Consider the following 16890-nt stretch of genomic DNA (forward strand, 5'->3'; position numbering starts at 1 on the left):
TTAGATCAATATCACAAATTGGATATTCCTGAATATATATACACTCAAGCCTATTTTGCTGTTGTGGTGTCTTGTTTTGTGCGGCATCTGAAAATTTCAATCAAATTGAAACATAATTGACCAAATTAATCAATGACAAAGAATTTATAGTTTGAATCCTGTATAAAAGGCTAGCGAGAGGTATACAATATTTAGTGAAAAAATAGTCACATATAGTAACTAAGTGAAATGAGTGTGGTAGTTTCTTCAAGTGATGAAAGTGTTCATGAACCTGTTCACCACAAGAAAGTTTGAATGTTGTACATGTAAGCAATTCCTAGTTATTTCTTAAGGTTTTGAGTAATTTTCTACATCAGTCATTTTTTATCTCTCTCTATCGCATAAAAACAGGCTTGAGTGTGTATATTTAAACACAAAAAGTAACATCTTTATACTAATATTTTTTAAAAATGCTAAATCAATCTTCTAATAGCTAAATTAACAAGCAGTTGTAGATCTCATTTGCTCATTTTCATTCTGTGAGTTTTTTGATACAAAAGTTCTTTCCATGGTTAGCTAGCACATAAGCTTTCATCAGAATAACCAGTCTTAGGTTAATAATAAATGTTTGTAGTCCATTTATTTATTATTTTGACAGCCAAAGTTAGTAAGGTGTTATTTTTTAAATTTAATCTTGGTGTTAGATATAAAGAAATTAAAAATGAATAGTTATTTTTAAATAGCAGAGATTGTAAGAATAAATTTATTTTATAATGTAATACTCCTTAGGCCAATTTTATAGTGTTACTTTTGTGTGTTTATAATCTGTGTGACTTTATTCTAGTATTACATAAACATTTAATAAATTCCAGCCTTTATACCTCTATACTTTTATGATATTTACTATCTATAGGTGATTGGTTATAGGTGCAAAAACTTTAAAGGGGTGAATGTATAGTTCATTTTCTGTCCATTAATTTAAACATTGTTTTTTGAATAGGTACACCCTATTCATGAATCAATGGTTTCAAAAATAATAAATAAGGCAATGAAAATATAGCAAGATTTTTTTTAAAATACAAGAAACTAAATTTTAAAATTAATTATTAATTATTATCTGTTCTTGCAGTATTGAGTACTACTAATAGTGACTGGCCTTGTTGCAATCTAATTAAAAAATAAACTTATCGTGATCTACACAAATATCCCTTAAAAGCTTTTGCATTTTTTAATCATCCTGTATGAAATTATAATAATTATAGTAAAATGTACAAATTGTCTTTGTTTAGAAGATAAATTCCGATAAGGAAATTAATTGTTCATAAATGATACTTGCAAGAAGGTGAATGGGCCATAAAATTGGTGCCTTTATATAGTGATAAAATTTACTTGTCTGAAATGCAAGGTATTTTTTTATACTTCACCCAAAACAGTGTTTATGAAATACTATGATGACAACCATATAAATCCATATGTAATTTAATACTGGAGATTAGATATTTTGATGCATATTTGTTTTAATTTAATAGCCGAAAAAGTACGTAGGTAACTTCTTTTCACTCCTAGAGTTACTTACTTATATACTAACTTATTGATATAGTAATATCACTCTGGTAATAGCAACCGACCAAGGCGAGGTTCAACCATCTCAGGCACCCTTGAGTTGGAATACTAAACTGTTATATGGTTATTCCTTGTACTGCGTGCCCATGTCTAAGAACATGATGGTGTCCCAGTAAAGTGATATAGTAGAATGTAACGGCTTGAGCCTTGGCTTCTGGTTTTGTCAGGTTAAGGCCAAAGGCTGTCTGAGCCCTGCCTCCTCAAATGCACAGAATCTGGAAACGCTACTGTGGTAGCTGTATAAGTTAAAAGAATATGTTGACAAGCAAATATTCTTATTAATCCTATTAATCAATTTTAATTCAGGTAATTTATATACAAAAGTGCTTTCCATTTTAAGCCAGCTTCAACTGTAGGCAAATATGCATCCAAATATATTATCTCTTGTTGTTACTCATAATTATCATTTTTTTTAACACAAGAAGGGGAAAAGACATTTAGATTTCTCCATTTATATTTTTGTTTACTGTAATGATTGACATATGTTTTTTTAGGTTATATTGTCAGTAATAAATTACTTTTTTTGATTTATATTTATTTTGCTTGATATATATATGTCAGTTGTATGATGTCTTTTTCAATTCTTTAATATATAGTGAATATGTATAACACATAGATTGATAGTGTGTTTTTTTCTGGCTAGTATAACAGTGGCCCAGAGATCTAAACCAACCACGTGAGTACTTGATACCATGTAGATGAGCACCTGCTTCAGCTTAACCACACTGACAGCTTTTTCAGGAACTTCCCGCTGTTTGATTTGAGAGACAAATTATGTATTGTACATTTATATATCTTAATATATTATATGTCGGGTTTCTGATATTAGATTTACTATGTTTGAAAGTTTTAAAGTGGTGACCATGAGCTAGTAGACGCGGCTTAGGTGGTCCGCCCCTCTAGGTGGACCCACGATATAGTAAAGGATGCTACAAGTTTCTAGAAACGGGCAGCGTAAGACCGATCATTATGTCGACTTTTGGGGAAGGTCTACGCTTTGTAGTAGGAGTCTTTCAGTTGACAAGTTGATGATGATGATGAAGTGATTAAGATTAGTGAATAGTGACTTCAAAAAAAGTTATTTGAGTAGAGACCAAGGGCCGGAAGACTTTGTCCAGGTCACCTGAACACGCTGGATGTAGCCAGCTTCCATCTGGTTTTAAGTTTGAGGCATATGTCCAGCAGTGAATGTTTGACGTTTGAAATGATAAATAGCATTTAAAAGGGATTTTTAAATGATTACAAATATTGTAAAAGTGACCACAAAGAAAGCAGTTTGAGTTGGTTGTGGGTTGTAACTAGGCCAGGACTCGTGAGAAAACCTCATAGATTTATGTTTAAAGATGCCGTTATAGTGGAACTCAATACGATTATAGATTAAAATTTGACACTCATGGAACTCAGACGTCCATAAGACTCGATAGAGAATTAAAAAAAAATATGTTTGTTTGTTGGTATCCAACAGTTTCCTGTAATTTAATGTATGAAACACTATACAAAAATCCATAGTTTCAGAAATAATATCGTAATTATAATATAGTAAGAAAAAGCGTTTTGAAAATTCAAATTACTATATATTGCTTTGACTTATTACCGCTTTCCACCGGTCTTATCGGGGAATCATGTACAACTATGGACATATTATGACTAAAATGTCCTTTTTACTAGTTTAGTACCTACATATGATATAGTTCAATATTAAATTATATATTTTGTCTCTCAAATCAACTTTATTAATTCTATGCACTATATATGTGGTGAGTAATGTACCATTGACGTTTATTAATAGAATTCGTTTCCTGGTACGACAATCACCGTATGGACTCCCTAATAGTTGCAAAGAATTGATTAAAGCTATCTGTCATGTAATAACGCCTTTGAATTGTTTTGTGAAGAATAATTTTATGATCGATGAATTCGAATTTAAATGCGTATTTATATAGTCTAGACTAGCCCTAGGGAATCTTGAAGCACAATCGCTTCACGGAACTTCCGCTCAACTGCCTCCCAATTCATTGAGCTGTCGTTCCCGGGGAGTCCCCGAGTTTAGTCGCACTGTAAATAGACATATTAGCGCCTACAGTGTTCTACGGTATCGAACACTTTAAAGCTATAAATGCCAAAAGGTAAATAGTTGGTCATATTACTATTAGTACTATGTAGCCTCACTGATTTTTTTATTTTACTTATAGGAAAGTATAACTAACAGTTATACTCTTTATAACTCGTATATTATGGGTTTTGTATTTTACAAGTAATAATCGGGGATTTTCCTTGTTATACTTCTGTACAGTAAGATTTTAATTTTAGTATGCATTTAATAAAATGCACAAAACGTGACAGATTATGATGGGTATCTACCACACCACAGTCACACACAATTATATATATATATATATATATATATATATAATTTTATGCATTAAAAAACAATAAGAAAAAAAATTAAACTGAAGAGGAAAAACTAGCAACATGAGAATAAGATAGTTAAACTATGTTTGCAGGTATAATCGATGTCTGTGTGATCACAGTAGTGTGAAATAGGTCAGGAAATTGTTGTTAACATGTTTTCACATAACGCCGAACTAAACTACCGTGTAATAGGGGGAAAGTTTAATTCTAAAATTAAAAAAAATGTTTGGGGAAAATATGAAACGATTTAAATAAAAATCAAGGTATGACAATTTTCTACACATGGTTCTATGTAGAATCCATACTGTGATTGGAGTTATATTTATTATTCCATATATTGCGATATATTATATACGCATGTATTTATTGTTTACTTAGTAACATACTGTACGGGGGTGGGCCATAAGGTGAGCGGATTTTAAATAATCATTGAAAGACAACTGCAAATTTTAGAAAAAAAATTATTAATGTATATTTATGATATAGTAAATACATGGGATTTTTTTATTAATATCACTGAAACGTTTGCCATTAAAATGAACTCACGAATTTAGACCGCGAATTCGTATAATCTTATTGGCACATCGTGGAATAGCGGATATTTCTTAGCAAATGTTTTTTTTTTACTTGGGTGGGTTTAGGTTGGGTGGGTTTAGGTTTAGGGGTGTACCCTATCAAGTTTTGTACAGGGCTTTATATTTGAAATATTTTTTTCTATTTCCTTATTTCATAATCGTTATGACATTTTGTTTTCAAAACAAGATTTGTTTATTACATTATTTCTAGTTTTTTATAAGCAAATGTTGTAGTTGAGCAGTGTAACTGGCGTCGATTTAATGAGGTAAACCAGAGGCGTGAAATCTGGACTCAGTGGACGCCACGAAATATCTGTTCGATGATGTCTGCTTTTCATGAACTATTCCATTATAACTGTTAAAAACTCGGATGTTTATGCAGTTGTGAAAACTTAAATTTATCTAAAATTGAAATTCGCTCGCCTTTCTAGCCAATCCAATACATTATTTTAAAGGTGTACAGTACGTATGTTATATTATGTATACATTAGGTGAAATACAGAGATTTGATGGTCGGATGAATATTTACTTTATTACTTTATGTAAACTTATATGTGTTAAGAAATTATGGAGACGGCTTTAGTTTTGAAAAGGTATTTTTTCGGTATAAAAATATGTAGCTGCCACTGTAGTAGTATTAGTATGTCAGTCGTAGAACGTCGACTTGACATAGGCATCCCTCATATATTGCCACCGCCAGGATAGAAGCGTTCTGCAGCCAGTGTATTCTGATGACTTTAATGAGGCTTTAGATAAGGTTTTGCAAAGTAATTTTAGCTAGGCAATGGCAGCCAACCAAGTTCTGCTAAGTTCTGCTCTCTTTGCTGCAATTAAATCGGAATACTACTCGTCGATATCCAAGCGAGAGTACTCCATGGAGCGCTCGGCTAAGCCAGTGCTTTCCAACGTAGTGACCACACTTCAGAGGGGGCAATTTAATTGTTAAGAAGAGGGGTAATTCTAAAATGGACTTGACACGTGTTTAACCCTTTGGTTACCAGCGCCGGAGTTAGCTGGCATCCACCTTGTAATGTGGGCTTATGTGTAGATCCTTGTTTTAAGATTTGTCACAGCCAAATAAACGACTAAGAATTATCCTAACTTGTATTTTTAATTAATATACCAGTAAAATCATTAAATATGTAACACAAATGAGAAAGTTCGAACATCGGCTTACCACCATGCAATGTGCACACTTCGCGGCGCACTGCCCGTTTCAGCATCGTCACTTCGGCTGAACGGACTGCGGTAATGAAAGGGTTAATATAAAAATTTAGTATGTTACCTAGGCGGATGTAGGAATTTTATAAAGGTTCAGGTGAGGCAAGGCATAAAAAAGTTTGGGAAACACTGGACTAAGCGATCTAAGAGCTGGTGGCCTCCTAATCCAAATCTAGAGGTTATTAAATAAAGAGACCACTTGGGCAGCAATGTAACCCAGTTACAAAAATGGCACAAGTCTTATCTTTTTTTAATATAGTTGTAATGGAAAAGGCGTTCGTCTTTTATCTCCTGATGGAAAGTGTAGATGAAGACGAAGGTGGTACACGCTCATCCAAAAGAAACCTGTTTGCTCTACTTTTAAAGGCTGTATAGTTCAACTCAAAAGAAAAATAGACCCAGGCAGGTCGTTCCAAATCTTGGCGACTCTCACCAAAAATGAGCTGTCAAACCGTTAAGTTCGACTTTTGGGTATGTCAACAACGTATGGATGAAACTTTTGCCTGCGCCTAGTAATCCGATAAAGGAATGGAGATGGGTCAATCAGTTCGAAAAGAGCCTTCGAGCACTCTACAAAGTGTATTCTATAAAAAAAGCTTAGAGTGAGGCGGAAAGCGTCACAATGTCGAGGTAAAAATCATTGTAAAATAGTTGATACACTGCACTGTTGTTTTGCTCTAGTATAGACATCTTCATCGTTTATTATTGTACACGATAACTTAAACTTTTGTAGACAGGCCTCTTGTACACACTCGTTTTTTCGTCGTGAAAATCGTCAGTTAATTTGTTTAATGTGTGAATGGTTGTCAATGTTGTATTGGTTACTGGCAGATTATTGATATAAATGGCGTCGAATCTTTTCACCATGTCTGACCCTGGCGTTTTGACATTTACATAGCATGCCCGGATAATATATTTCTAGTAAGGATTCATGGTAAAAAAATCCAAATCGTGTACATGCTTGCACGGTATAAAACGTTTCCTTAATAAAAGGATATAGAACATAACTATTTCTAAAAGTCGTTTCCATAACAGCAAACTCTTAACCTTTATGAATATGCATCCGTTTGACAGATCGCTGATCGGAATAATAAAACTGTGATAATTTTAAAAAAGTACACTTAGATTTGTATATGTTATCTGTAAGTTATAAAGGGTCGGCCATATTAAAGTTAATTTTCGAAAATAATAAAAGGCTTAATAGAAAGTTTTCGGTGGTTTGCGACCTCAACGCGCGGAACCAGCAAAAGTCACTTTGACCCCAGTTGAGGCCAGGTAAAGAATAGTCTAAGACTTGCAGGAAATAGACGAGGTTAAGTTGTTTTGTGACTGACATCTCTTGATATGTCCCAACAAAAATATATTACAAGGAGATATAAGGACTATGTCGGTGGCCAGTCAATGTCGCCTTTTGATGTGACTTTTGGGAAAATTTCTTGCGTGACCAGTGGCCTCGTTCTGTTGGAACCAAGTCTTATAGTTTGTTCTCTCTGAGCTCTTTAAGCTTCGATTGTAAGAGTTTTTTTTTAAAAAGTTAATTTTATTATGGCCGAGCCTTTACCTGTGACGTGTTCACGAGGAAGTTGATTGTGTAACCACTTGTGTTGACGGCTAAGGGTGAGGCGGAAGGCGTCGCCGGCGCAGACGAAAGTCGGAACTCTGTCCATGTCGAGGTAAACGTCGATGTAAAATAGTTGATACACTGCACCGTTGTTTAGACAGCTTGAACATAGGCACTTTGCACAAAATATATATATCAACAATAACTTTGTTTTTGTAAATCAATTACAGAAATATTTTGGAAGAAATCACTTTGGAGTAATCAATAAAGGTGTGTTTATAATGATAACGCGTGATTTAGCCACAAATTTGAGTTTGGATGGGATGTATAATGCATCCATCATATAGCCCTGACCGTGCACCTTCAGATTTCCAGCTGTTTCTATAGAATTCATTAGACTGAGGAATAACAAAACTACTTGTCGCGGTTTTTATAAGAAACCATAAAAGAAGAAAGTCATCGAACAAAATGGCACCTATATATTAAAGTTAAATTTATAAAATTTGATAAATTACTTCTCGAACTTTATATAAAATGCGAAAGAAGTTTTTTCAAGGCCTATTTAAATCATAAGATTTCGATTCTTAAATAAAAGTTTTTAATCACGCTTACAAAATTACAATACCCGGCGATAAATGTGTGGGACAGAGATAGTGCTCTACGAAGCCGAAATTAGCCGATTGTCTCTTTCAAAGGGTCGATGTGCAATATTTATCGCCGGGTACTGTACGTCACTAATTTTGTGTTTTAACCCAGCAATCGATTCGAGCAGTCTATACATATTCCCATTAAAAATAGTACAATTAACAGCTTAATTTCCTGAAATAACGTCAAAGACCTAGAATTGCGTTAACTTTAATTCGATGGATGTGTGACTCTGAATTATCTTGAACACCACTGCAAGGCATATGTCTCTCCTAAATATCGGCACAATGACTGCTCTTTTTTTTATGACCCTCGCTTTTGGGGGCCTCTCGGGCCTTTATGGTGGGACAGGGACTTTATTTGCAATTTATTTTTTACATAGTTTATTATTTTCTTTCTCTTCTTCCGTACTTTATTGTCTCTTTCGGTCTATTATCTATTTTTCGTGCTACAGTTCTTCTATCTTTCTCTTTTGCTCTGTTCAATCTTTCATTCTTTCCTCTTTTGTTATTACATTTTTCATTTTACTTTTTTTTACATTATTATTACTTATCCTATAATTATTCTCTATCACAGTTTGTATTGTATCACTTTGGTTCTATTTTATCCTTTTTTTATCTATTTTCTATTTATTTATTGTGGTTGCGATAATGACTGCTCTTGCGCTATCGTATCCAGCAACTCGTGGCCCTGGCTATGTCATCGATCTATCTAATTGGGAACCTATCAGCCGCGTCTACCGGCTCCTCAATGATATACATGTTTATAGAAAAACAAAGTTGTTGTTGTATATATATATGTTACATATTTCATGCACTGTTTCAAATAGCTTGTTTTTATTTGTATCAGTAGATAAGCGGTTTATTTATGTCAAGGTTGACAATGCTATGCTGCGTAGTTATGTTTTATGCCCAACATTGGATTTCAAAAGCCCAATAATTATATTTTGATGTCAAAACATAAATATAGATATATCTAGCTCGTCTAGCACGTCTGTTGCACCAGGGGTAGCTACAAAATTACTAGTACATACAACCTTCAATTTTGTAGACCCCGACATACTTGGGTAGTATTTTTCAAAATTGTCGTACTTTCTTGGGGTCTATGTGTCTTTTTGAGTTATCTAAATGAGCTAATGTACTCCAAATTTTTACTAAAACGTTATCAGACTGAGCCTAAGATTCATAGGAAACTAGACAAGAAGAGAAAGCAAGACTTATCTGATTTTAAATATTTAATGGAATCAGGCGTTACCTTGCGGAAGTCCATCCTAAGTAAGAAAAGGACCAATATTTAGCCACTTCCGCACATGCAGTGGTAGTCGTGCAATAAAGTGCACCGCCCGCCAGCCCGCTGATAAATGCGTATGCGGCAAACAATGCGAATCACACAACCGCCACCGTCAAATCACTCAATACGTGTTTCACTCCTCCACGGGGCATCTTCAGGAGTTATGTTACACTGATTAGTGCCAAACACGGAGTCACTTAACACACACTTATCTGATTCTTAACATTCTACGGCCGCTTGACCCGCTTGCCAGGTTTAGAGGGAGAGGCCTTCTTACAATAGGGTTCATCGAACCTAACCAGATTCCTTACCATTCGTAACCAGATCATACCAATGCCGCTTTGGAAGTCTTAGTGAGTTGATGTTCCCTCTGGACAGACCTGTTTAGGTTATAGAGATACTGTTATATTACATTGATCAAAAAGTAAGATGAAATTGTCATTTTAAACTCCCGGGCATAAGAAATGCAGGTAATTTTTATTACTAAGTTTGCAAGATTATCTATAATATTATTTAGCTCTACTTAAATCATTTTGAACGATGTTTTGTGTTTATAACGCGTCGTCTCGATTTGTGCCAAAGTCACTTAATTTTTTGAAAAAAAAAAAGTGTTAAAAATCGTTTTGCGTCGTTCTGCAACCACCGTATTCGATTTATTTGAGTCAGCGACTTCTGGCTATTCAGCAAACTTAAGCCAATGCCTAATTAATGAGGTTTTAGATTAGGTTTTGTTGTTTATATATAATATTTCACAAGTGTCTGTCTGTTGGAATATCATTCATTTTTGAAAAAAAAAAAGGGGTCAAAAATCGACTTGCATCGTTCTGCAACCACCGTATTCGCTTTATTTGACTCGGAGACTTCTGGCTATTCAGCAAACTCAAGCCGATGACTTTTTGAAGTCATTCCGGAAATATATACTGAATCGAAGAAGGTATTGAAGGCTATACCGGAAAAAACAATATTCCAATGTTTTGACGACTGCAAACAGCGTTGGCAAAAGTGTGATTTATCGTAGGGAGATTACTTTGAATGAGATGTAATTGATTTGACAGAATAAATCAAGAATTTAATATTTATAAAACAGGTGTATCTTACTTTTTGATAACAGTATTACTTATTGCTCCTAGCATACATATTGACTTTTTATTTCTTGTTATTCCATTGATTATAGTACCTGTGGAACATGGTTGTTGTGTTTTTGGATACATACGTTTCAAAAGGAACAGTATGTTGGCCGCTTGCATTAAGTTAAACTATGTATGTATATTGAAAATAAATCATCAAAGAATTTTGCAGACAAATCAAAAGTTTGTGTAAAAAGAATTACAGTTCAATAAACTCGCAGCATCGCATTGTTAAATCTAACGCATAGTTGAGTGTGGTGAAATTTCCTTATATAATCTATATACATGTAAATGTGAACGCTTGTAACTATTTACAGTATATACACGTGTTCGATTGTAAATATTTAATGGAATCAGGAGTTATCTTGCGGAAGTCCATCCTAAGTAAGAAAAGGACCAATATTTAGCCACTTCCGCACATGCAGTGGTAGTCGTGCAACAAAGTGCATCGCCCGCCAGCCCTTTGTTGCACGACTACCACTGCATGTGCGGAAGCGGCTAAATATTGGTCCTTTTCTTACTTTCGATTGTAAATAAGAATGTTATTGTGAAAGCGATCATAAAACAAGGCAGATCGGACGGCGTTTGGAATCCTCGTATATATCTGTTCCTAGTATCGTTTTTAAGTTAAAAGAAAATAGTTTGGGAACTCCTGTTTTAAATAATAAAAATAAATAAATGGTAGACTGTCTTGATTGTTCGTCAATATTATTACAGTCATATGCGTTTATTCAAGTAATCAAATACAGTACATGGATTGTACATTTAGTATGTACATTTACTATTAATTTTTTGTTAATATTACTTTTGCTAATGCTATGATTTATTTGCTGTAAAAATATTTTACATTATAATGTATTCTAAATTATTTTAGCGAACTTAATATAATGGTCTTTTGTCAAGTATTTCCACTAAGTTTAATAATAACCTATTTTTTAAAGAATTAATTAATCTTTTATTGGGATTGCTTATAGGTGTAAAAACTTTAAACAGGTGAATATATAGCTCAAATATTTAATACATTGTTCATCCTGTTTAAAAATCAATTGTTTCAAAAATAATGAACAAAGTAATGATAATATAGTAGAAAAAGGCTTTTCAAAATTCGTTAAAAATTGATTATTTTTTTACTATCTGTTAATATAGACTTTACTGCTAGAAGTTTCCTGGCGAATTTCAAAAGAAAAAATAAATCAATGTGATTATTTCACTAGTGATCACTTTATACGAGATGATTGGAAATAGGTATAACAGCTTTAAAGCTTTTTGCTGACAAATGAGCTATAAATTCATCACTTACGCTTTACGCATATAGTCAATCATCCTGTATAATTATTAGATCCAATCAATTAAGACTGTGTAATAATTTTTGATACATAAAAAAAACGAATTCTCGATTCGATGTTAACATTTGTATGTGTTTTGATAAATCGATTTTGTTTTGTTTAATGATTGTGGCTAAAAGGTCGGTAGTTATTGCCATAATTAACATAAGCTGTATGATCTGTGGATGCTTTTTTTCTCTTTCGTTTTATATATTGCCAGTGTTGTTTTGTCTTGTTGTGGGTGGTAACTTTTATATAGATTAACAAATATTTATGCTTTTGTTGCATGCTTTCTAGTATTAAACGACTATAATATTAAGAATTATTATGTAGTATTTTAACTGAACTTGTTGTACAAAGAGACTGTACTGCCAGAAGTTATTGACCTTAACTTATTTGCGTAATAAACTATTTATTGGTTAAATATTTAATAAATAAATATATTTTGTGGTCTACAAATGACCGGTGCAGCAGTTAAATCGCAATATAAATTAGTCATCGACTGAATTGTCAAATGCACGAAGTTCATAGCTAACTGTCAAACTGACGAAGCTCATAGCTGTCAAACTGACGTAATTCATAGCCAACTGTAATATGCACGAAGTTCATAGCGAACTGTCAAATGCGCAAAGGTATAATCGTCGTTATATTTTAGTGTGTCTAAATGAAATAGGGATACATTTTTATGCATCTAGATCATAGTTGCACAGGCTTATTAAGACTAGGGGCCACTCGGGCAAATCATGAACTGATGGCGGGCCGGCCGCCAGAAGTATAGGTAATTAAATTTTTTTAGTTTTATTCTGGAATAGAATTCAATATTTTAGAGAGTATTATTTTTGCTGTCGGCGTGTCACTAGTATTCGACCGGCGGGCCGCGGTCTGTGCATTCATGATCTAGATTATGTTATTATAGTGGGATTGTCGAAATGAAATGTGGCTTTGTATCTGTACGGTTACGGGTGATGGGTGTGTATATATATATGTATATATAGTCTTTATAGCCTGGTTTATGTAAATTAAATAACAGAGTTCGGATATTTGGAAGTATATTTGCTTAAACTCATAACAGTGATGGAGGCGGCATTATAAGGTAATTATAGTACTACCGAAACCGTTGTACCGCGCCTTAGGTATCCGCGCGGTCAGACGGGGAGAGGGGTAGTATCGGCTGCTCCGTTCCGTGAGTCCGCCGTTAATATCCGCGGCGGAACTCATGCTGTTTATGTCATTTCGCCTTTTCTAAGCGGCACAGCGGTTTCGGCAGCACTGTAATAGAAAATAGGAAATATTTTCGGAGTCTCTTCCTGCGCACAGACAGGTATAGATTCGCAGTAACACAAGTGTAGTGCGACTCGTACATTCGGATTATTAAAAATTGGAAGCGTTTTCCATAGTAATCCAACGTATCTTTATGTAAATATGAAACCAAATATACGACCTCGAACTGCTATTTCTTAAGGTGTAAGCTTTATATAGTGCGTATGTGCATGAATTTAAATATGGGCGGATAGTCTCGGGGGAGGATAATGAATTGTTTTTAGTGTAACCACATTTTGTGTATTGGATGGGAATTTCTTTAATCCACATAAAGTAAGTAATAATGGTGAGTGTAGTTCGTCAAGTATATACGTATATACTCTAATAAGTGAGATGTTACGAAGGTATAGTATTAACAAAACAGTGTCTGAAAAAATTACTAATTTCTTTACTAATTCACTAAATCTTTAAGAATTATTAAAAAAAGTAAAAAAATATTGTTTTTATTCTTTTTAGGCGATAGATGTCCACTGCAAGCCTTCATAAGCCTCCATAAACCTTCCCAACAGATCGCAACGATGACCAGCGCTGTATCCAAAAACTGTCCGCGACTTTAACTATGGGGTCGGTCCACTTAGTGGCGGGCCTCGAGAACCTTTCTGCTCCACTTACATAAATAATAATAAATATAATTTGTGTATATTATTAATATCTTTAATGAATACTTTTAAAATTCGTATTTAATTTTGCGTCGCAAAAAATTCAAATTTTGAAAATATACTTGGACTTTGAAAAAGCATGGTCACCCTGGTCTAGTATTTATATTTCAAATTTAGTGAAAATGCAATGTTTGATAGAATACAATACCTTGGCTAGGGCAATAAATACCAGATATTTTTTATATACCATAAAAATAGTTTGGTGTATACAGGTTGGGCCATTAAGTTTTGCGGATTTTAAAAAGCATAAAAAAAACGTCTACATATTTTTGGAAAAAAATAATTTTTAATGCATGGGATTTTTTTTAAATATTATCAAGGAGACGTGTGCATCTAAACGTATGCAATCGAAATTAGACCACAAATTCGTGATGACTCGCCAACACATCGCTCATGGGACTGGGGACATATCTTGGCGAATATTGTTTTAGGAGCTGGAGCATCGTCAGTATATTTGCGTAAACGCAGCTCTAGAGGTATCCACAGAGAAAATATCCAGTGGATTCGGGTCTGGGCTCTAAGAGGTCACTTGATGTCCCCTCGATCAGTTTTTCTCTAAACATTTTGTTAAAATCTAAATACTCTGTATGTGTGGAATACTGCGTCATCTACTTGGAACCAGGTCCTGATGTTGCAGGCCTCAAAATGTGGAACGTAAATGTTACGTAGGATTGTTGTTTTTGAAATTCGCATGCATTTCTGGCCCATCCTGTATTTAAGTTTGAGGTGTCGAGGTGTTCAGTCTTGTGATGTTCCTGGGCATTACTAGTTCCAGAACCTCCCTCGCCAGCAGTCGCCAGTCTCTCACTTCGTACACGTCGCCAACCACAGAGAGGGCCACTTCGCCGGACCTCACCAAGAGGGCTTCATTTGTTGAGGTACTGTTAATAAAACTTTTTTATTCATTCAATGTTTATTATACAGGGTGATTAGTTATAGGAATAAAAGTTTTAAAGAGGTATGTATTGTCCAACTAATGTATCATACACCCTATCCAATAATAAAAAGTCGTAGAAATAATAAATAACGTATTAAAAATAATATGCTAATAAAAACCGTTGTAAAATTAAAAAAAAAAAATTAAATTGATTATTGTTTATCTGTCCCTGGAGAGAGCTCTGCTCGAAGCATCGCTGCGAGATCAGAAATGAAGAGATCTGCAGAAACACCAAGGACACTGACGTTGCTCCAAGAATTGTTGTCTGAAGTGGTCGTGCAACGTCGCGCTATATGAGCCGGTAGAACAGCGTGGGTGGGTCCCCCACTATGTTGACCAATGATGTAGTCAAGGTGATGGGAAGTCGTTGGTTGATCACAGGTCGCGGGTTGGATTCCCTTTTTGCATTGATTTCTTAGGATTGCCACAGCTCACAAACAAGTTTTAAGGCGGTAGCAGCGTCTTTTGCGTATCCTAATATCACACAGATCTCCAACCCACCTGCCAACCCCACTCACTACACTATACACCTATACGGTTGTAGTTTTCCACGTGTAGACGTCTTCGTCGTAACTGAGGTACGATCCCCAGCGTAAAATTTTTAGTCTGTGGACCTCTGTTTCCACGGGCTCAATTTCGATGAAGCTGTACAAAACCTAGACCAGCTAGCAGCACAACATTATATACATCAAATAGGCAAATAGGCCACCTGCCTAACGAGGTGATTATGTTATATCCCTTCATAGATATCTTTGAGGTGAGGCCTGTGATTTGCAGTGGGCGTCCATCGGCTGATATGATGGTAATGATGGGATACATAATTCTCGTATGACATTGTCAGCTAGACTAATTTAAACTGTCTTCTTCTTGAAGTGCCTCTCCAACTAGTGGAGGTTGGCTATCAGCTTCCTGCTCTCTTCCCTATTTTTAGTTCTGCGATGCTCAGCAGCGCTGGCGATCCACCAACCTTCCTTTTACCAGCGACCTTTCCCATCATGATAAGTTGAAGGAGATTGTATCGTTGGTGTCGAAGAACGTGTCCCAAGTAAGCGATTTTCCTTCGTTTTACTGTGAGCATCAGTGCGCGTAAATGGCCGATTCGTTTCAGAACTTCGACGTTGGTCACCGTCTGAGTCCAGCTTATGGACAGCATGCGTCTATATGTCCACATTTAGAAAATTTAAACTGTATTATAGTTTAAATTGAGTGTATTTTTGATTGCAGATCGGCTTCGTGGAAACCTTGACACCGCAGTACACTCCTGGGCAGAGTCTCACTTCGCCGCTGCTCCAACCGACTGTCGTGGAAGACAAGCAAGCTCAGCAAGAGGTATTGATATGAGATTCCATCATCAGGTCATACCAGGCTCCCAGATTTTTGTAGTGATCATTACACGCTTTGTAGGACTTTGTTAATACATGTCGACTTAAAGGCGGCATATTCAGATGTATATTTGTTGAATCAGACATCGAATCAGGGGTAAAGTTTCAGCCTACCGCGTGCTCCGCAGTATCGAAGTGGACGCGGTCTCGGACCAGCTCTTCACGGGGCACGGGGGGTTCTCTGAGTACCTCCACAGGTTCAAGCTCAAGGAGGACCCCTCGTGCTTCTGTGAACCGGGCGTGGACCAGACCGTGATCCACCTTGTGGCCCAGTGTCCCGCATTCGGGGGACTCCGGCTCGAATTCGAGTGCCGGTCTGGCGTAAAAATCAGGGAGGAGTCAATAGCCTCCCTGATAAGCGAAAAAGAGACTAAAAATTCGTTCATCACCCTCTGTAAAAAAAATATAAATAATGCTATAAAAAGAAATAAAAAGTAAATATTGCAAATAAATAGATAATAAAGACAAAATAAAAGCAAAATAATATATAATACTGTGATATAAAATAATTATAGAATCTAAGTTATAAAAATGTGATATAAAATAACAATGTAATTTAAGAAAATGTAAAAAGAAATGAGAAATGAATGAAAGGTGATACAGAGCAAATGGGAAAGACAGTAGAATTGTGGAATGAAAGAATAGACCGAAAGACAATGTGAAGTATGAAAGAAGAGAAAGAAAATAATAAAAAATTCTGTGAAAAATTAAATAAATAAGCCCAAAAAGTCCCGATCCCACAAACGATAGGGGGTACGAGAGGCCCCCAATAGCGGGGGCCCAAAAAAAAAAAAGGGTAAAGAGATCTGTAGAAGAATGGAAGTAAGAGATATA

General features: G+C 35.1%; 1 protein-coding gene across 1 annotated transcript in view; it reads left to right on the forward strand.

Moving 5' to 3' along the window:
* The window catches only part of DCTN1-p150 (dynactin subunit 1), a 53231-nt gene that overhangs the window by 2717 nt on the left and 33624 nt on the right, over window positions 1-16890 (forward strand). Inside the window, exons 4-7 of the mRNA XM_068769734.1 lie at window positions 2246-2278; window positions 7427-7483; window positions 14507-14615; window positions 15899-16003. Coding sequence (XP_068625835.1) covers window positions 2246-2278; window positions 7427-7483; window positions 14507-14615; window positions 15899-16003 — 304 coding nt within the window. The remainder of the gene's footprint in view (window positions 1-2245; window positions 2279-7426; window positions 7484-14506; window positions 14616-15898; window positions 16004-16890) is intronic.

Source organism: Battus philenor, unplaced genomic scaffold (genome assembly GCF_028537555.1).
Source record: "Battus philenor isolate CCGP_79_NKW_IND1 unplaced genomic scaffold, ilBatPhil1.0.hap1 SCAF_29, whole genome shotgun sequence".
NCBI lineage: Eukaryota > Metazoa > Arthropoda > Insecta > Lepidoptera > Papilionidae > Battus > Battus philenor.